This window comes from Branchiostoma lanceolatum, chromosome 16, assembly GCF_035083965.1.
Source record: "Branchiostoma lanceolatum isolate klBraLanc5 chromosome 16, klBraLanc5.hap2, whole genome shotgun sequence".
Lineage (NCBI taxonomy): Eukaryota > Metazoa > Chordata > Leptocardii > Amphioxiformes > Branchiostomatidae > Branchiostoma > Branchiostoma lanceolatum.
Genome location: NC_089737.1, coordinates 11,986,985 through 12,008,509, shown reverse-complemented (window position 1 = coordinate 12,008,509; position 21,525 = coordinate 11,986,985). Strand labels below are relative to the sequence as shown.

At 43.7% G+C, this 21,525-nt stretch overlaps 1 protein-coding gene across 4 annotated transcripts; it reads right to left on the bottom strand.

Annotated features, from left to right (window-relative positions):
• Positions 1-227: 227 nt before the first annotated feature.
• Positions 228-20,910, bottom strand: LOC136422307 (sodium-coupled monocarboxylate transporter 1-like). 4 transcript variants are annotated; one of them, XM_066409983.1, is made up of 16 exons: positions 20,221-20,910; positions 10,280-10,345; positions 9,804-9,855; positions 9,503-9,570; positions 9,082-9,236; positions 8,316-8,456; positions 7,565-7,694; positions 7,095-7,183; positions 6,663-6,775; positions 6,260-6,327; positions 5,841-5,927; positions 5,111-5,322; positions 4,648-4,751; positions 4,136-4,257; positions 3,013-3,147; positions 228-2,095 (listed from the first exon to the last, which is right to left on the bottom strand). In XM_066409983.1, exons 1-16 carry the CDS (start codon positions 20,581-20,583, stop codon positions 1,922-1,924), a joined length of 2,079 nt encoding a protein of 692 aa, XP_066266080.1. In that variant the 5' UTR covers positions 20,584-20,910; the 3' UTR covers positions 228-1,921. The 4 variants fall into 4 exon arrangements, with proteins under 4 accessions (XP_066266080.1, XP_066266079.1, XP_066266081.1 ...); XM_066409982.1 differs by lacking the exon at positions 20,221-20,910 and adding an exon at positions 16,413-17,387; XM_066409985.1 differs by lacking the exon at positions 20,221-20,910 and adding an exon at positions 16,413-17,386 and having other exon boundaries at positions 1,940-2,095; positions 3,102-3,147.
• Between the last annotated feature and the right edge of the window lie 615 nt (positions 20,911-21,525).

The window sequence follows — 21,525 nt, the reverse complement described above, 5'->3', positions numbered from 1 at the left end:
CAAATTCAATCCAATTTATCTTACAGTACGTCTAGACTGGGCAACCTTTCAACTTATCCCTTTCTTCGACGAGTGAATAACACAAACCAATTACAGAAATAGACAGACGCATTATTATAGCGCTGTCGCCTTCATAATGGCATATTGAAGATTAATCAAATACCCATATACTATTCAAACCCGAAGCCAGTGAGGCCAGGCCATGAAATTAACCATATTCACAGAGATATAGATAAAATCCTCTTTTAATTTCCTTGTTTGTACACACACAAAGATGAAGATAAAGAAAATCAAAGCGGTTAAAATTGAACGTTAACTAATTTGATACAGACAAAGGCTAAAATTCTGTGGCTATACCATGGTAGTGGGGTCCGCTAATGCCTTCACTCATTCCTTAGTGTGTAAGTTCATGTAAAGCAATATTACATATTAAGTATAAGTACCGCTTACGCCATGCACACCGTTAAAATCACAATGTCTTTATGTACACAATGAAGAAATTGATAAAATAGCAAAATGTCAATGGATTTATAGCTCTAAATTGTTAGACGAATTCGCAGTACACGTTCTACAAAGTTAAATCAATTAGCATAGCATTCGCTCCGATTGGCTGTACGTCATAGCAATGGAAATATCATAACGTTCAAGCGAGCTCTGATTGGCCAGTCATTCCATCCAATCAAAGAAATGAAGTTTTGACCAATCAGCGAAGTCTGTACATTGTTTAGTAAGCATCATTAATTAAGAAAACTCACTTCTGACAACACCATTGGAACAAAAATGATCCCAAAATTCAAACACAAATTGTCACAAACGTACCAAATGAAAAATCATATAAAAAAAGAAGAAAATTTGATTGGAGATACATTAAGCAAATTCTTTGCCTTCGGAGTAGTCTTAGGAAGAAAAATAGTAAGTATTCTTTTTGGAATGCCTTGTCATGTACGTATACCGAGAAAAAAAGCATATTTTGGTATTCTGTCTCCGCACGATTTTTGTTTATTTGGTTGGAGAATGCGAAGAGGTAGAACGCCATGTTTTCTATGCACCTTCATTTCCCCATTCACTGAAAAATGTCGTTTAGTTTCACGATTCACAACCCCCAGGTAATTACAAACCTAACATTCACTGACGCTGCCAAAGCACTGATTGTACTAGCTTTATTCTCAATGAGCTGGTAAAAAGTTCACTGAAAAAACCAAGGACAATAAATCGGCTGCTTGTCATCAATTATTTCACCCAATACAGCAAATTTATGCATAACAAGACAATGAATAAACAACTCCCAACACATATTGAAAGTTTCATTCTATCTCCTAACACAGTTTGGTTGGAGAAGACATTGTGTTCTTAATGATCTTACAACAGTTTGTAAGAAAAACCACGGAAGCTTCGTTGTTCGGGCTATTCCTCTTGAAAAGTTGAGTGTGAAACATTTTGTGTCCATTTTTCATCTGTTAGCCTGTGTGCCAACCTAGTTAGCTTATGCTAAGGTCACAATTCCCAACCCGGGGCCCGGCCGGGCAGTTTGCGGGAACGAAACGTATGATATAAAAGACAACAAATATACAAAAGTTGCAAAAATTAACCATGACAACCATTTGTGTATATTCTTGAATTGCTTAATTTCGTTCACGCAAACAGCCCGGCCGGGTCCCGGTTTGGAAATGTGACCTCAGCACTATACTCCCCCTCCTACGCCTCCTACTCAGCTCTAAACTTCCATAACTATTTGGCATCCAGGCTAGCTTTTATCACTACATCCCAAGTATAAGAATTTTATGCCCTGTAGTGAAAAAAAAAAACAACAACAGGGTTTTCTCCACTGGCCTCTAAGTGGCTGGAAAGGGTTGAAATCGGCCAAAACGTCTGGAGGCTGGTAGAGGCTACACCCCCCTCAACTTCTCGAATGGACTAGCCCTTAGATGGAACTCTCGAAGTCCACGCTGCTCTTGCTGCTCCGCTCATCCGGGACATTCCCGTTCGGACTGGCGGGCGGCTTTTCGCCCTCTTGATCTTCTTCTCCCTTTATAAAGGTTTTCATCTCCTCATCCTTCGACCGGCGCCCGTCTTGGTCTTTCTTTGAGTAGTAATCCTGTATAGATGGAAACGTTTCGTAAGACATATCGTATAGGAATTATTCTAACGTTACGTCAAGTAACGTTTACTTCAGCTTTACTTCAGTAAAAAGTAATATGTAAGAATCCAAATAGTTCTTTTTAATGATCACCACCACAACTAGCCTGACGAATCGCGCTCCTAGTGGCCAGCCGGTCTTGTAACCGCCATCCCGGGCTGGGGGTCAGTAACCTCCGGCCGAGAGCTTGTGTAAATACAGGCTACACCACAACCGTTGATAAGGTTAATAACGGCGTCACATCAGGTATGATATAATAACATGATAGGGTAGATTTTCAGGCGTCCTTTTGTCGATTTAGTAATTTGTCGATCTTCTGGTGATCAACAAATTCGGCTGAAGATTGTTGAGTGTGAGGCCGACCGGTAATACTCAAAGACCACTTTAAATATTTAAAAAAAGGCCTTGGTACAGAATTTCTGTTGCACAAAAACAGCATACAGTTGACTAAATGTAGTACTAAAGCTAACCAGGACTTGTAAAACGGACGCCGCAAAGATGCCACTAAACCACCTTTTCACCCATCACCTTGCACCATACACCAACATGCAGTTCTAACACGACCCAACGACCACCACCGCTGTGAACACTACTCTCCAAGCAGATTCAACGGTTGCAAAGACCGTATCCAACTGGCAGAAGAAATTTTTATTTCAAGCAGATCCAACGGTTGCAAAGACTGTATCCAACTGGCAGAAGAAATTTTTATTGCACCCGGGTTGTAATAGAAATGTCGTCTGCCAGTTGGATAGGTCTTTGCAACCGTTGGATCTGCTTGCAATACAAATTTCTTCTGCCAGTTGGATAGGTCGTTGCAACCGTTGGATCTGCTTGGAGATTATGTGAACACCACCGTTACGAAGTTAGTCAAACACCTCGGGTTGATCATCCCATGGCGTTTTGCGCCTGAGAAGTGGTTTCTGTGAGTCACGACCGACAGGCTTTAACTCGACAAGTTCCTGACCTTGCTCCGACTCCTCCGCTTTCATATCTCTTTCCATCCACAGTTCCTTTGGTAACGCATGTAGGGGAGGGTTTCAATTCGTGATTAATGGCAGATCTTAAACAATTACAATAGATACAAACTTTCTTTTTTTAAACCTTGCTAGCTCTGCATTGAAAACTAAAAGTTAAAGAAATTTAAACTATCGACATCAGGTCCCATCAACATTCTAAGAACCGTGACAGGGGCAGATACAGGCTTCCAACCACCTTTGACCTGTTGGTCACGTCACACTCCCGGTAGCTCACAGTCAGAGGAGGTTGACAGACAAACAGACATACATATAGATGACGACAAAACGGAAATAAGTTGATGGGAAAATAGGGAAATACAGGTGACTATGGTAGGAGATGGCGGTGTATAGAAGGCTGGTGGGTTGCATTCAGGGGGTTCATTTTTCAGGGAGAGAGTTCCATGACTTTGCAACCCGTTGAAAGAAGGTATTGCTGTAGAAGGATTGGTATTCTTTTTGCTTTTGGACAGGCAAGCTAGCAAGGGCAATTTGCACTCAAGTTTTTATAACTTATTTCAACAGCGTCACATACAATTTGCAAGGGACAATAAGCCCGATAAGGTAAAGATTGGTATTTGGACAGTATAATGATGTAAGCTAAATTATCAACATCTTGACCTGAAGAAGTGTACAACTACACAGGTCACAGACAGAGGAGGTTGACAGACAGACATACATAGATGGCGACAAAATGAGAATAAATATCAACATCTTGACCAGACAAAGAACAAGACAAGAGCTATCCACCACTCAAAAATCACGACCATTTACACTTCCAGAAAACTACATTTCAAACGTTCCGCTGCAGTACCGCACGGTGCCCATTTTCGATCTTGACCTTCGTCTACCCGACACCTACCAACAATTATGAATATCCATCCACAACTTCTCGAATTTATGATGTTCACATCCGCAGCCACTATACCATAGCGAAACCTAAAACATAACCTTCTGACGAAGGTAACTAGAGACGACTCCGTACCCTGTCCTCCTGAGGGACGCCACACCGCAGCTTGGCCCGCCAGCGCTCGGGGAAGCAGCAGCACACCGTGTCGAAGAACGGCGTGATCAGCCTGGGATCGAGCTCCTCGGGGTCCTGGGCACCTGGGACCGAGAATAAAATACGTTGCAAGATAAGATAACAGAACAGAACATAGCCTCTATACAACCTAAAAGGTTAGGTGCACAGAAAAAAACGTTTGGTGCCCAACTTAGAATAGAATGTCAGCAAAACAGAATTACAAAGTTCAACCCTACTGCCTATCTTGATAACTGCAATCGGTAATACAATAAACAAAATACAACAAAGGTTGTATTACTTTTTCGGATACTTAGATTTCTAGAATATTCAGTATGCTTGTGTAAAATAGCACCTTAGCCCTATAGCCTACAAAAATATCAGTGCAACCGCAGTTCAACATTAGGTGCACAGCTCCAATTGCGGGTGCACAGAAGTACATGCATACAGTATTTCGAACCTTGCCCATAACCCACCTGTGATGAAGCTGACCACCAGACCGACGATCAGTACCGTCAGCACGGCGATGACGCTGTAGTACAGGTACGACATGGAGTACCAGTACTTCGCAACATCCGGCCTGGAAAGGAATGAATGAAGGAAGGAAGGAAGGAATGGATGAATGAATTACTATTATTCAACAATTGTACATGGTACAATGTATGGCAAAGGCTATTAAACAACAACACTACCAGGCTATATTTCGAAGTACAAAATGTCACATAATATATAACAGTATATAAGATACGTCACAATCATGTATGGATAATTTGGTCTCGCTTTGGGAATTGAATACAAAGAAATGATCTATATACACATAGAAAAAGTACTAGTATGTAATATTTTTTAACGTCTCCTATATTTTCAACTGGCAAAAGCTCTTGATATGGGTACATAAGCAACCATTTTCCTTCACTAATTTGCATTTCGTCATCCTACCTGTCGTCTACCACAGGACCGGCCTCAGTCGTCGTAAACATGTCCGTCACCATGGTAACGGTTGACATGGTAACGTTGCTGATGGTCTCGTTGAGACGAGGGCAGCCCATGACGGATATAGGCGGTTTGTTGACGGGGGGTTTGTAGACCTGCGCGCCGATTCCAACCCAGAACACAAGAAGGAACGACGCGGCTGTCCCGGCGTACGCTCCCTGGTTTTGACAAACAAAATAAAGATATAGATAAAAATGTCAAAATGATATCTAATGCCAAACGATCCTGTTGAGAGGTTGATTTTTCTCAACTTTAATTACTAGTAACCATAACATACTGCCGTAGATTAACTTACGAAAGTCTTGGTCTGTCTTCTATGGTAAAATGTACATGTATGAAAAGGTAAATGTAGTCTCATAGCCTTCCTGAGGCCGTAGGGGCAGTGGTTTTTGTTACCGACTGGGCACGGTATTGGAAGGGCAGCCCATCCTTCTCTTTCCACTACCTCCTCACCCGAAGTCAGATACCCATTTTACACCACGGTGGAGTGATCAGGGCAATTTCAGGGCAAGGACACAACATCTAGCCAGGAACGTCAGGAGTCGAACCCGTGACCTCTCGATCCCGTGTCCGCTAGCCTAGCTATTCGGCCATTCGACGCCGCTACTGCTACTACTTCTGTGGTAACAAGATATACTCGTTTTGAGGAAGCTTGGAGTACTAGTAACTAACTCACCCAGACGTTCGCCCATGGGAAGAGGATGCCCAGCGTGAAGAGCCCCAGCAGCGGTCCGCCGATCATCCCGAATATACTCAGAGCAGCCTGAAACGGAAGTCGAAGATAACGTTTTGTAGTTATGTATGTATGTTGTCATTGTATTTTACTCTTAAGCAATTGTGCTTTTTGCCGTATACTCTTAAAATATATGTGAATAGAAAAAGGCACCCCTTTTTGCACTCTCGCATTTGGCTTGGAGTTTGTATGGGGTGTCACTTGCTGTAGCCACATGTAGAAATATTTAAGACAGAATTTCAGACACCTTTGACCTTTAGGTCCTTAAGGTCATCGGGTGAGTCATTCATCTTGCAGAGGGTTTGGTGGGATATTCATAGTGAGTTTAAATTTGAATCACTAATGAGAGTTTGAGTTTTTACCTGCAAGATTCCTCCAAGGAAAGACGAGACGTACGCCATCAGTATCATCAGGCCACCGTAGATGGCCACTACGGACGACACAAAACAAGAACTGGGTTAGCATCACATATCCGATATCGGTGTGTTAAAATCAAGGAATTTCCAACAGTTATAAGAAGCCAGCGATTCGCTAATCAAGTCCTTCAATGGAAACCACAAGGTCGGAGAAGAAGGGGTCGTCCAAAGATGATCTGGCAGCAGACGATTGACAGAGATCTGAAGACAGTGAACAGGAGATGGAAGGAAGCGATGAGGCTGGCTGCAGACAGAACGTACATGACTTCCCTAACTGCCTCCAGCGTAGCACGACGTGGGAGCCTCTAAGTCTAAGTAAGTTAAGCCAACTGCTAATAAGACGTCTTACCGAGAAGCTTAGATATCATGGTGTACTGGGCCTCCGTCAGATCCGTCTTAAAGGAGCGAACGAAGTCTTCAAGAGTCACGGCGGACAGGGAGTTCAAGCCGGAAGACATCGTGCTGCAACGAAAGGAACAGAGTTGTATCAAAATGTAGGTGTTAAGAAAAATCAACCTTCATCTTGTCGAATTTTGCATGGTATGTAGATGATATATTCGGGATTCTCCTATTGCTTCCTAATGGTAAAATTGAATCCCGTTGCCACCTTTATTTAGCCACTTTTTGTGCATGCATTGCCAAAAGTCAACGATTTTTTTCCAACTGTGACAACGTACATTGAAGTAATTCGCTTATCAACCAGGGTCCTCTTACTAACTATGTTAAAATAATACACATAGCGGTAGTCGGATATTGTCAGATACAACGAGGAGATGCCCACCTTAAAGCGCCGGCGAACACACAGGACACGAAGAGGCCAGGCAGTCCCGGTAACCAGCTCAGGATCTCCATCACAATCAGGGGCATCAACTGCACACGGGAAAAGGAATCAACATAGTGGAATCAGTGCAACGTTTATAGTACAAAAAGCAGGTGCATTCTGCAGTAATAGAGAGAGAAGATACTTGGATACTAGAGGGAGAGAGAAAGAGAGAGGAGAGAGATGAAGAAAAGGAATCAAAATAGTGGAATTAGTGCATTTTAGGTATATGCTGTGTTAAGATAGATAGAGAGAGGAGAGAGAGAGACAGAGCGAGATATATGAGAGAGAGAGAAAGAAAAAGGAAAGAAAGAGAGATACCAGAGAGAGAGAGAGAGAGAGACCTGAGGGAGCCCAGAGAGACACCAGGGAGAGAAAGAGAGGGGGGATGGGGGAGGAGGGGAAGAAACACAGTTTGTAGACGAACGCACCTGATCCGAAGTTCTGATATACCCAGCCACAATCGGATCACAGTCCTTGTAGAAGGCGTACAGGACCAGTCCGCACAGGGTCGCCAGCGTCACGATCAGCCACAGGCCAACAACGTTCAGGTACAGGGCACTGAAATTTAGAAAGAAATAACAATTATAGCCATGTACTTAGGGCACTGAAAATCATCAACAGATGACGGTTATGACTTATGGCCATGTACAGGGCACTGAAAATCAACAACAACGGACGATAATAACTTATAACCAGGTACCGGGCACTGAAAATCATCAACAAAGTACGGTGTACAGGGCACTGAAAATCAACAACAAACGGCGGTTATAATAATATTCAGGACACAGAAAATCCTCAACAAAGGCTAAAATTAAGGGCAGTCCTACTCATATACTGGGCACTGAAAATCAGAATAACAGAACCAAAGTTACATAAATGAAACTTTTTTTGGCACAGAACAATGCGATTATGACATAAGACCCCTGGCAGTCCGGACCTGGCATTGAAAAATGCTAACATAGGCCAACCTTACTCGGACACTGACACTGATACTACCTACGATAGACAGCCGTCTGCATCATACAAGCTTTGATGGACATTGTTCCTTGGGCTGAGAGGCAATAGCCTGAAGCCCAGCCTTGACCCGCTCTGAACGTCCGCTAGCCGCCAACCGTTGGGAGCGGACAAAGGCTAACAAGGCTGGACTCCAGGCAAGAGAGACAAAAGGTTGTGTCTTACATCTGCGCCCTGCTGAGCTTGCTGACGGTGAGGTAGCGCTGGACCTGCGCCTGGTTCACCCCGAAGATGGCGATCCACATGAACGTCCCGCCGATGTGCACGGACCAGGAGGAGTGACGCACTCGGGGGTCCGGATCAAAGCTGCACAAAGATAGAAGGCATGGTTTTATGTCAATCAAAGCGTAATGGAATGATGATGATGATGATGATGATGATGCGTAACGTAAATTCAGTGCTATAATACAAGCTTGGTCGCAATTCCTAGAGTGCATGCGCAGCGACACGTATTGTGGCTAATACATCAAAGATGAAGGCCTGTGAGACTTACATAAAAAGAGACAAATCGAGACAACGGTCGAGACGAGAATTGTTTACGAGTCAGGTGCCTGTACCTTTGACCTTGCGCATGCGTATTCGGAATCGTGTGCAACCTTACTATAGACGATTTAACCAGTATAACTATGTATATTGTACTTACTATTGAGAGCAAGGGCAAATGCCATAGACTCTTAGAATTTATTAAGTGTATAATTCTGAGCCATTATTACGTCATCAGTGAGAAAATCGCGGGAAGTGACGAGTATGCAAATTAGTAATTACGCCAGGGACTCAGATCGGGATATCTAACGGTAGCATCGGCGATCGCAATCTATAAATTACCCCGACTTATACAAATATGAAGAACGTATGTAGAACTATGTAAGACCATGTAGCACTGTGTAGGACATATGTAGGATTAATTATGTAGGACTTATGTATGACGTACTTGAAGAACTCCAGCCGTCCGCCCTGCCTGTTGACTTCCCAAACCTCAGAGATGCCGCCTAGTTGGAGACACCCCTGGATAATCACGGCGAGAAACCCCGCTATCATCACGCACACCTGGAACGTGTCGGTCCACAGCACGGCTTTCATTCCGCCCTGCATGAAAACGGTATCACAATTTCGTGTCACGTACGCGTCTCTCATCTAAAAAGACAAGCATGTAGTTCTATCCTCCTTCTCCCATTCCGGGTACGACTATAAATACAACTGTGAAGCGTCAACAGTGTTTCCGTGAATAGTTTCATCAGGTTGGTAAATGACTGAATGGCACAGTTCTTTATCTAGAATTACTATCATTGCAACTAATCTGAAAATACCCATCCGTTGCTGCAGCGTACAAAGACGTACAAACGCCAACTTACGATTGTTGTGTAGAAAGTACAGATGATACCGAGAGACAGGACGGCGGCCCACACGTTCATACCCGTCACTGGAAAGGTAAAACAACAAGACTATAAGTAGACATTAGTAAAGCACAAACGACCACATTGGCATCTTATTTTTACCTCCACTTGTCAAATCAAAAGAAGAATTTACCTGCTTGTAATCTGAGGCTGCTAGTGGACTTGTACTAGCTCGCAACGGTGATGATTCATTCATTCCTCTACCAATTAATTGATTACTTGGTTAATTAACTAATTCGTTCGTTTATTTCCAACATACCTGCCTCCAGTGCCAGGGAAGGCGCGTACAGCACGATGCCCATGTACATCACCTGTAAGAAGAAAGGGACATCTCATGTCTAGTTAGTCTGTATAACGCAAACTCCAGCTGTCCGGGGGGTTTCTCTCCCCTCCCCGGGTTGCGAGGCGGTTACAGGGCGGCGAGCGGTCACAGGAGGCTTGATTGAATTCAGGCTAATGTCTAGTGTCGTCATGTTGAAAACGACATTCTAGTCCCATGGTCATAATACGATGCAACAAGCCAGCACTACCTAGCGAATTTTACTGTACTTGCAGGTTATATCTGTGACTCACCATCTGCAGCATATTGAATTGAAATGACACAAGTTGTCCAAAGTATGAGAGTCTTATCTTAGTAAAGAAGGCTATCGTAAACTTTTGCCATTTATCATGAAAATGAGACCCTCATTTGCATGATTCACTTCCTAGCGCAACAAATTTATTTTCCTGACTCACCATCTGCAGGATGAAGGTGGCTGACCCCACCCGGCGTATTCCCTTGGAGAACCGCCGCTCCAGGTACTGCGTGGCGAAAAAATCAGTCAATTGGTTTATTGGTTTATTTCGATACCCTTTAGTCGAATTGCGACTAATCTTCCAGGGTTCAACACGAAAAGTATACAAACACAGACATATATACAGTGCGAGATTAAAAGGACATAACGTTATATACATAATCATAACAAATACAGATTGCTAACTTAACTTACGAATAATTGGTGACAAACTGGTAGATGGCCTTCTTAAAGTGATATGGGACTGTCAATGATTTGATGTCAATAAATCAGTAATAACCATGCTTAGACTGGATTGTTAACATGCTTTAAAATAATAGAGTACAGAAAGCCCTGCTTTGAAATACTGTAAAAGGGTAAATGTTCGCGGGGATTTTATTCGCGGTAGGTTTTAAGTTCACGGTTGAAACTGTCATGCAGGGTTTTATTATTTTCCCTCATGTTCATTCTACCATTTGTGGTCACTTATGCATCTATCTATCCCCCTGGGGAATGAATATGCAATAAAGATTGATTTCATTATCATTATTTTCATTATGTTCAAAATGAAATGTTAGCGGTGGTTTTAAGTTTGCGAAAACCGCGAACATAAAACCACCGCGAAAAGTTCCCTTTTACTATTCTAAAAGAGCCTTACCCTTGATCTTTCACATACTAGTAAACTTTATATATCAGTCTATTCTTTTCTTGTTTGGTAAAGGTTAATCAAGATAACAACTTTGTGTCGGAAGCATGCATGAACTGTTGAAACGATGTCTCATCCTTGCAGGTTACCCCCGAACTTTGGTCAGGGAAAGTGGCAGATGTTCATGTTTGTGTACCTTTTACCACATCTTTGCTTATTTGGGGAGATAGGAACGCGTGACCTGGCATAACTTGTACAGCGGGCAGTCACCAGACAAAATGTTTCAAAATTTGTGGACACGCCAAGAAAAGACAATGGTCCAACAAATTTTTACATAGTTTAATGCCATTAAGATTTTAATAGTAAGAGATAATTCTAGTTAGTAAAGTACTAGGGTTAAACTTCTAGATACATGTGTAATATTTTTGGAGTTGCTCTTTTTACTATTCAATCGTCAGTTTAACACGATAGTTTTATATTCGAACCTTAAGAATACAATCATTACAATGACATGTTTATCCCAAACCCTCGTCAGGAATCTAAACAGTTTGTTTTGCACACGTCACGATGTAAACAAGTCCGGTGCCTTGTCTGGTTGGGGTTAGCGAGAGGAATGCCGAGGTTGCTTAGCAACGGGGTGAACTGTCAAGAAGGAGTTCTCACATGTGTCACGCTGAAGAAGTCTTGAAAGTTTACCTTAGAAGGGTCACGCCCCTAGCGTGCAAGATAACGTGTAGGGAGATAGCAATGAGAGAAAGAGAGCAATAGAGGGAGCTCGAGAGAGAGAGAGAGGACAGAGAGGGGGAGAGAGAGAGGTAGAGAGAGAGAGGGGGGAGAGAGAGAGCAATAGAGGGAGAGAGAAAGAGAGACGGAGAGAGAGACACAGAGAGAGAACAATATAGAGAGAGTGAGAGAGAGAACGGGAAGGAGAGAGAGAAAGAAATATTCCTATTTCCAAGTTACTGGGAGAAGCAGGGATCTTATATGAAATAGTCTTCACTGTTTACATCCAACTGTTAGATTTTATCAATGGCGTTTCTGTATGAGTTAATCCCAAATTCTTGTGGGAAGATATCAGACTGTGCATCATACATCATACCCGTTTTTTGTGTCAGTGTAAAACAATCTTTGCAGTAAGTTTCCCCCGAAAGAAAGGCCCTCCGGCAATATACATGGTAATTATATACAGGTACGTGTAGTCGGAAGTGTCCGTTCAGTAACTTTGTAGGACTACGTGTGCGTAGCAACAAACCATCAAAAGCATTGACAACATAAACACCCTAGTGACAAAAGCCCCCCAACTTCTGTATAGGATGATGAGCTCAGATTAGACAGTTGTAGGTCACTCCCTGCGGGGATTTGTGTTTGTTTTCTGCAGCTTTGGCAAAAACTCTTCTGCTCCTAGATCCTGACCTGGTTTGACCGGAATAAAACGTTTCTGTGTAACGTTACCAGCTGCCAAAACTATATAACCACTGGAAAACAATCTGCAACACAGGTACGAGAACAGCCCGACTAGACTAACTATAGGTATCATTTGGTAGGTGGGCTGCTACACAGGACGTATCATACATTCTTCTACACAGGACGTATCATACATTCTTCTACACAGGACGTATCATACATTCTTCCAAGATCTTTGAAGAAAAAAAGACATCGAGCAGTCTGAGCAAGGACGTTCTGTTTATCTATTTGATAGAACCTCTTTGGTCTGAGACTATAAAACGAAGATGAATGCAATCACACTGGCAGTGTTTTTGCTATTCAGCCCTGCGTATTAAATGGAACGTCCCTAATGACAACTCCCAAACCACAACTTGCTCCCCAACTGTGCGCCTGAGGGGCGGAACGTTAGACGTGACCTTTGCGTGTCTGAGCCAACATCTGACTTGGAGGGATCTTGGAGAAGCTTCCACCAGGCCTTCCTACGGGGGTAAGGGATCGTAAAATTCGGCAAAAAGGGGGAAATTGGCCAGGAGAGTCAGTCCATGGCAAGATATAGGCCATTGGTAGTCAAACTTTCCTGGCAATATATACTGAAGAGAGACGGCCGTTCCAGTGGGTTTGAAAGTTTGGCGCTCTGAGAATGGGAGAGTAGCTTCCTTCTTGGAAAAGGACGACCTCATATTGTCATGGCTGTGGTTGGATTTGTGTCAGAGGGAGGGGATGGGAAATATTGTGGCCATAGATTTGACCCTGAAGAATTGAATCATATATCCGGTGCTGTTCTTGTACCATCCTCAATGTCACATAGCAACGCTGCCTAGTCTTGTTGAAAAGTTGAAAAGTTCTTTGAGGCTTTGTGCCCAACCAAGCGAGAAAATCGAACTCTTGAACGTATAGGTCATAAGTAGACTCCTGTAAGGCTTGGCCCGACTGGGTTGTTTGAGGAAACGAAAAATTAAAGTGTATATCAAAAAATATGCACAAGCTATGCTCTTAAATGATTTTTGGCACGTTTTGTGTTTTGTAGTTTTTTATGTCATACTTGTCGTTCTTAAAAAACAGCCCGGATTTGAAATGTGACCCAAGCATTACCAGGTGTCACACAGACCAGGTGTGTGAGCGCCTCAGACACAAGTAACACAGGTGAAACATCACATGCCCCCGCCGGCGACATTTTGTCCTTTTTGTACAAACAGATGCCCTCTGACCCCCCATCAATCTTACTTCAAAACAAAATGAGACTCGCGCAAACTCTTGACCCCATTTTTAACAATCTTACGAATGCCGGTGACTTGTCTACCCCTCTTTAGTTTCACTCATTTTACAAATCTACACTTCTCAAGATCATCTCAACCTTCTTCTAGGAAATTTTATCTAACATGTATCTCCAAGCTCCGTGGAGCAACATGCACATTGATCCACCTAAGAACTCAGTTCAGAGGTCGTCGTCTTCTTGGATGACCTTGGACGGCCCCTCGCTAAGAATCAAATGTCTCATTGATTAGAAAACTCCTTATTTGGAGTTATTAGGAGTTACTGATTCGTCACAGTACCTGGTTTCCCAACGTGAAACATCCATGGTAACCGATACCAACTGGTCGCAGACGACAGTTTTGATATAAAACTTTGTGGCCGGTTGTAAAAGTTCTGAAATAGTTCCAAGAAAAACAAGAGAACGTCTAAGACTAAGGGCCAAGGGAAGGGGAAGAAGTTGGGAGGGACGAAAGGGCAGAAGGAGGCAGAGGCAAAATTGGAAGGACGACAAAGAACAGATAAATTCCTTGAGATGATGTTGCTAGGATCCATCCATGTGTTCTTGATGAAGTACTCGGAGACCAAAATGACCTAGATTCGCGCCATGTGAGTCGTTTCAACGGTCCATGGGGGGAGGGGGTAATTAAGGTCTTAGAAACTGACGACAGATGTTTTAAGGTCAACCGAGGACAACAGCAAATGGAAACAAACAATAAATCTACTTGGTTATATTGTGGGGCCATAAGATACCAAGATAACATAAAAAATGTTTAATTTTTTATTCACAATCACTAAAACAAATAAACAAACATACAAAAAGTCATGCTTCTGTTGTACCGATTTTAGGCCATTTTATTGATGCTTGTCGACGTGTATACCGCGGAATCTCGGACAAGATAACGCGAAATCCCGCGGGACTTGTACAACCAAAAGTCTGACTGTATCAGCGAATGTCCTTGAATCGTGCCCCAGCAGTGTGTTGGCATGTGGTCTCTCCAATTATATACAAAAAAATTTCAATAAGACTTATTAAGAGGGCAACACAAATCGACAAAGAGTGGCGCTGTAGCGAAATGTTATTCACGTGTTGTTTTCCAAGTAGAACACAGGCGTGTAAGGTTAGTGACCTATAGGTACGTTTCCTTTGTTGCGTACAGGGCACGTTCTACATTGTATACAGTGTGGTGTCAGATTCGTAACACAACGTCCTTGTGACAAAAACTCGGACGGAAAAAAACAAGGTGTTTACATTACAACGTGTGCATTCATCTCTCCGAGACAGGGCGAAAACAAGGAAACGGTACCGGCATTGGATGTACATAATTAGTTTGTTGACATAAGTTCCACACCATTTCAAGGGAGAGATGTTGAAAACGTCGTTGACGTTACTGCATGAGATGTCACTGTCGACATTTGATATACTGTATCACGCTCTCAGAATCACACTTAAACATGATAATATCGCTGTTTAGTTTCGGGTGACTCAGGGAGCTTCAGAACCGAACAGGAAGTTTTGTACGAGGCAAATTGAGCGTATCGCGCGCTGCAGTAAGTAAACGTGACCCCAATGTGGCCAACTTATGATATATATCAGGGTCAATAACCCGAGAAAGAGACTGCGGCTAGAGACCCTGGCTGAACCAACACTAGCCTCTACCAGGCTCCACAGGACGCTGGGAAAATGGTAGAAATTCAATCGGCCAAATAGACGGATAACATGCGCAAATATGTCAGAAGTAAGTCCGCTATTGAAGTTACAGTTTGTGGATAGCAAATGATCCCTACCCCCGTATCTGACTCCCTTAGCATACTACTGTACATGTATATATTTCACTCTATTTGGCCAATTTCTACTATTTTTTCCAGCCATCCGTGGGTCCTGGTAGAGGCTAAACCAACCCTACCGTCCGCTGAACTGGAAGAAATTATATACGATACAGGGATTAGTAGGTGCTGATTATTTCAGCCTACTCAACGCCCTGGACCTCTTTTCACAGCGATGTTTTTCTTCCAATCCAACAATGCATAAACGCATAATTTACGATTTGAAACCCCCCATTACAATCTGGGGAAAACTATTGAGCTCATGTGAAAAGTGCTTGGAGAGTAACTATTTACATCATACCACTTGTTTCAAGGTCTAAACAAGAGTGGGCAAAGTCAAATACCAAACATAAACTATTATTAGTTGTTAAGAAACATGAGTAGCACAGCGTATAGTATTACTAGTTGTACCCGTAGGCCTGAAAATACTTGGATGCATACTTCTTTGCAACTGGGCAACCGAGTATTTCGAAAACTGAGAGGCATTAGGGACAAGCCGTTACACACGCTTAAATTAGAGACGGTATAAATGTAAGAACACTATGACCCACAAAAGACGGTGGATTCGGTTTGTGGCCATCGTTTAAAAATTACACAATTTAGTGATAGAGGAAAATAGAAAAATTGCAGGGTAAATCTTAGATTCATGTGAATAATTTCCGCTCATTTTTGACACCACCCCGACGTCATTTTTGGCCAGTCCCCTAGCACCACTGAATCACTCAACCGGAGCAATGGCCTTGTTAACAATGTTTAATCATTGAAAGAAAAGTTACCCTGCAACCACAACTACAATGCCCATACTTCTCGAAGTTTGTGGACATTTCAACACATTAAAAGAAAAAAAACAGTCATTTTATCAAAGATCGCAAATCTTGAAAAGTTCAGTACTTTCTCAGACTTTTGTTTTGGTGATAAATCTTACCTCGTAGGCACTGGTGACTCCCAGGTTGAAGAACACCGGCATGTAAATATGTGCAGCCGCCATTCCCATGACCAGGTAGGAGATGGAAAACATGAAGTACATGGTCCCGTACACATAAGTCTCAGCCGGCGTCCCTAACACCGTGATAGCAGACATGAAGCTGGCTAACAGGGACATGGCCACGGGAAGGATTTGCATCTGCCTGTCGGCCAGGAGAAACTGGCGGGTCGTCCTCTGTCCTCCACCGGCACAGGCGTAGTAGATCCCGATCCCCGTACAAATCGCCAACATGAGGGCGAAGACGACATAGTCAGGGATCGAGAATAGGGGGATATCGCGGGGAGCGAAGCCTGGATTCACCATCTTGAAGGCGTCTTGCGTGGCGTCTTCAACTCCTTGGTGTATTTACTTCCGTCTAGGGGGAGGGGCAGGCTAAACCCAGTCCAGGGGACGCAATCGTAGCTGTCCTTCCAAGCGGAACGACACTGAATCGAACGTTTTCAAGGCCTACCAGCCGTAAACAAAACAGCTGCAGAACCTTACAAACGTCACAGGCTCTTGAAGAGAGACTCAGACAAAAGATCTTAATCTTAAGACTCTGTGGAACTTCGAAGATCGCGCCGGCGACTACTCTTGTGAGGGCTCGAAGAATTCCTTCTTCCTCGAGCGTCCTTGGGCGAAATCCAGACTGCTGGGTCCCGTCTTTGCGTACGTACGGTAGCTAGAGTTAGTCGGCGCGACGCGTACACAGAACCGGACACCGTTGAGCAAACACTGACGGAAAACCCGCCGAGAGAAAGTTTTGAGGACTCAAACAGAGCCTGGCTGTGGTGTGAAGAGTTCACCTGGATGCCGGGCGGCACGACGGGTCGAGTTACTGACCCGACGCCTGCGTACTGAGAGGGCAAGGGGGTATCGTCTGTCAATTATAATTAGTCGAAGATGGGCGGGTCTACCTGTGAAGTTGAGACGGGGTGGGAGGCAGCTAATTTTTCTTCAAATTATTATTCTAGTTAGTTTAAAGAGGTCAAAGAGGATCACATACTCTCCCCTCACTCACAGGGATCTCCTAGAAAAAGTGTCTAGTTTTGAGCACCTTTTGTTCTTTTATTGTTTGATTATGAGACAAGGTGAATATAACGTACAGCAACGTTCATAATTATCACCTTTTTATTGTCACCTTTTTGATACAGCAACAATTTGTACAATTGTTACATCTTTTGATCATCACCTTTTTTATCTATACTTTTTGTGTTGTTTTAGTTTGATTCATAAGTAAACAAATAATCATGGGTCGGCGGACTCCATGAGTACAACAAAACCTTCAAATAAGTGGCGTTTCATCTGGACAAACTGTTCAACGTGGCACGTTTGTTGCCCCCAGGCCCGATGTAAAACGTACCAGCCCTAAGGGGCGTGTGGCCAACAAGCTGTGCAAAAGGCTGCATGTCGCGCTAGAGAAGAGGGAGGTCAGAAAGGTTCTTGTGAAGTACTGTACATGCATTTAAGTTCGCGTGGTTTTTGTTTCGAGCTAAGGCCACAGCAAGTAAATTTTATGGATGACATCCTCCGCAGACTCCAAAATTAATGAGATAGGGCGAAAAAAAAACAAGGCGGGCCAAAAAAAACAAGATTCCTGTATCTTCAAATTTTGAGATCATAATTCTTGTTAAACAAGAATTGAGGCGACGAAATATGATATCATGACCAACAGGTCTTTTAGTCCTGTATTCAACCTATGTTTTAGTCCTGCATTCATTAATATATAATATAAAACCTCCTTGATCCAATAGTAAACATGTCCTTGTAGATGTGTATACATCTCAATAGACTGCAAATGCAGAAAAGATCTTGTTGTACCATCATCTGAAGCAACTACACTGGGTATTCATATGCGATGAAACACCTTGTGTATACAGCTCAATTTACTAGACCCCCCCCCACCCCATTATTTATATAATGTCCTTTCTAGAACAAATGCAGAAAACAGCGTGTTATCATACCATCATGGGCAGGAACTACACTGGGTATTCATATGCAATGAAACACCTTAGACTGTCAATGTTTACGGCATATTTGCCAATTTTTGGCATGTTGGCCACCGTCGGAGGGCAATGAAATTTCTTGTTTTTTATTTCAAAATCAGGCGAAAATTAATGAGCGCGCTGATGTCATCCATAAAAATTACTTGCTGTGGCCTAAGGCGAAAATGGAGTGTTTGCGGTGGTCTTACGTTTGCGGCAGCCCTAAAGTCACACACTGCTACAATATTGGACAGAAATGTTCGCGGTGGTTTTAAGTGCGCGGTAAAACGGTCGCCGCGAAAACCGCGAACATAAAGCCACCGCGAACATTTCTGCATTTACAGTAGTCTCAACAACAGGCTATCGGGTGGTTTTCAACATTGCTTTTTAACTATCAATTGATATCTGTTTGTTTTGATACCGGCCAATAGAGGAGAGAGAATGTGCTGAAAAAACGTCAACAAGAAAAATGAATAGAAGATGTCCTTGTGGGGCCTGCTATGATCTGCTATGGGGCCGGCTCCAGGGCGAAAACGCCTCAATGACATTATACGGCAGCCCGTTCTAGGTTAGACCCGTGTAGGCCCTGGAGAAAAGTCTGGATAACAAAATGTGACGTGGGCTCACGGAAAGGTGCCGCAGGGAAGTTCCGATGCAATACTACAGCAGACAGGTAGATGTCGCTCGAGCTCAGCCTCGTCCCAACATGTGTCCATCTTTTAGGGTAAGAGTGCGGGACAGGACTTTGGGACACCTTTCAAAGCTATCTCGCGATTGATATCTCCTTGCCGTCACGATATAACCTGAATGGTCGGTGTTTGTGTTAACTCATACGTAATGAATAATGTAATTCCACGTTTGCGACTGTATTCTTCCGACATTGTAGCCTGGAAACCATACATGTACCATCGGGGGCTCCCTGATATCTCTACGGCGCTGGGAGTGATGCCCGCCCACCCAGCAGACAGCTTAGCCCCCTTGGGGGTGGGTTTATGGCCTTGGATCAAATTAGCTCGCCCCCTACAGGGTGACGGCGAAACTTTCTATGGCAGCTCAAGTAGATAGGCTGCGAATTTCTATATGGCAGCTAAGTAGAAACGCTGACAAAAACGAATCAATTAAGCAGACTGGGTCTGATAAAACACCCCTAACCTGACCCCTAGACACTGGGACCAGGCTACCGACACTGCAGCGACACCTAGCGGCTGTGCGAAGTAGAACCAGTGAGGATTGCCCTAAGGAAGGTGACAGACTCCCACCGAAACGTCGGTGAGGTGAACTCGATTTGTTATGGACAAAGATCTTTTTGTCCTTGTCCTTGAATTCGTAATAATACAATGTGTGGTAAATGCCAATATGTATTCTAAGAGATTACGACTTACGGAGGACTTGAAAAACTTGGATCAAGTCACAGAAACAACCGAATCTGTTAAGACAACATCTAAAAGTACGATTGACTGTAACAAAAAGCAGACTCATCAACACAGGAAAAAGAAGTTATTCTTTCTAAAACACGCCACATGCTTTGATAATCATTTTCAAGTCTCAAGAAGACCTACCCACATACCAAGACAATCCATCTAGGCATTCTTGAGTTATCGTTTTCACACGCACACACGCACACACACACACGCGCGCGCTCGCTCGCGCGCGCAGACACACACACATACGCACACACACGCACACACACACACACCACACACACACACACACCACACACACGAACGCTGACGAAAACAAAACCTTCTAATTTCTAGGCGAGGGCAATAACAGTCCTCACTCACCTCATAAGCACTTGTGCATCCCAGGTTGAAGAACACAGGCAGGAAGATGTGTGCAGACACCACGGCCATCAGTAAAAACGACAGACAAAACATGAAAAACATCGTCCCGTGTAGGTAAATCTCAGCCGGCATCCCTAACACAGTTATGGCCGAAACGAAGCTGGCTAACAGGGACATGGTGACGGGAAAAATGTTCATATTTCCGTCGGCAAGGAGGAACTGTCGGGTCGATTTCTGTCCGCCGCCGGAAAAAGCGAAGAAGATCCCGATGGACGCCGATACGATGAGCAGGGCAACAAACACGGCATAGTCGGCGGCGGAGAACGCGGGGATATGTCGGGGAGCGAAGCCCGGGTTCACCATCTTGAAAACTTCTTGGTGTCTTTACAAAACTCCTTTGGTGAGCGTAGGTGCAGACAACTGAAGACACCGCTCTGCAAGACAAGTGATGGGTCCTCAGGGGGCTCAGAAAGCTCCTGCTCGGATTTAGGAGTTTTCAGCCCCCCTTACGACGGACAGTCCACAACATCGCTCGCTGGAAGATGTTGGATGCCGTAAGATGTTGAACTAGAGTAGGTATCTTTTTGCAAACACGGAGGAAACGCACAGGTATAATAACGGAGGAAGTTGGACGGAGTTCCAAAGCACGTAGACTGGGCCTACCTGTTCTAGTAAAGTGTTCACGAGTCCGGGCGGTTGAACCAGTTAAACTAGTAGTCGCGGTGTGCTATTCTGATTGGACTGCCGGTGGGGTGGTGGGGATGACGTATGACAGCATGTTGGGAGCAAGTCGGACCCAGGTTGCGTTTAATTCTGTCCGAATCCACGGACGGTCGACTGAGTTATGCAATCCTCAGGCCAGGGGTCATATAAGAATAAGTGAAGGAACTTGGTGCCAATGTCGAAATTCGCATCTTATTTTTTATGCCATAATTTGTCGGCATCTGTGAAAGACTTTGTGCCTCCTGTTGTGCAAGTTCAGTTGGTCATGTTACAAAATGGAGACAATACTGCGTTCCAGGTTCGAGTTCGAGGCCCCATGTGTAAACAGACCGCACTTGAAGGGGAGGGTCCTTGACGAGTCGGACTTCGGCTGAGTCTACTCCGAGTGTGCTTGGGAAATGCGTGTGTAAATCTAGCCTATGATTGACCTAAACACACTCTTTTTGGTCCCAATCATTTCTTAGACAGGACTCTTTTGGAAGATACACTCGAAGTAATACAGGAAGGAGGCCTTACCCACACCTAGTGGTGCGTACCTAAACCCGAGTTTAGGTTTAGGTTCGGACTCGAGTCCAGAGGTTT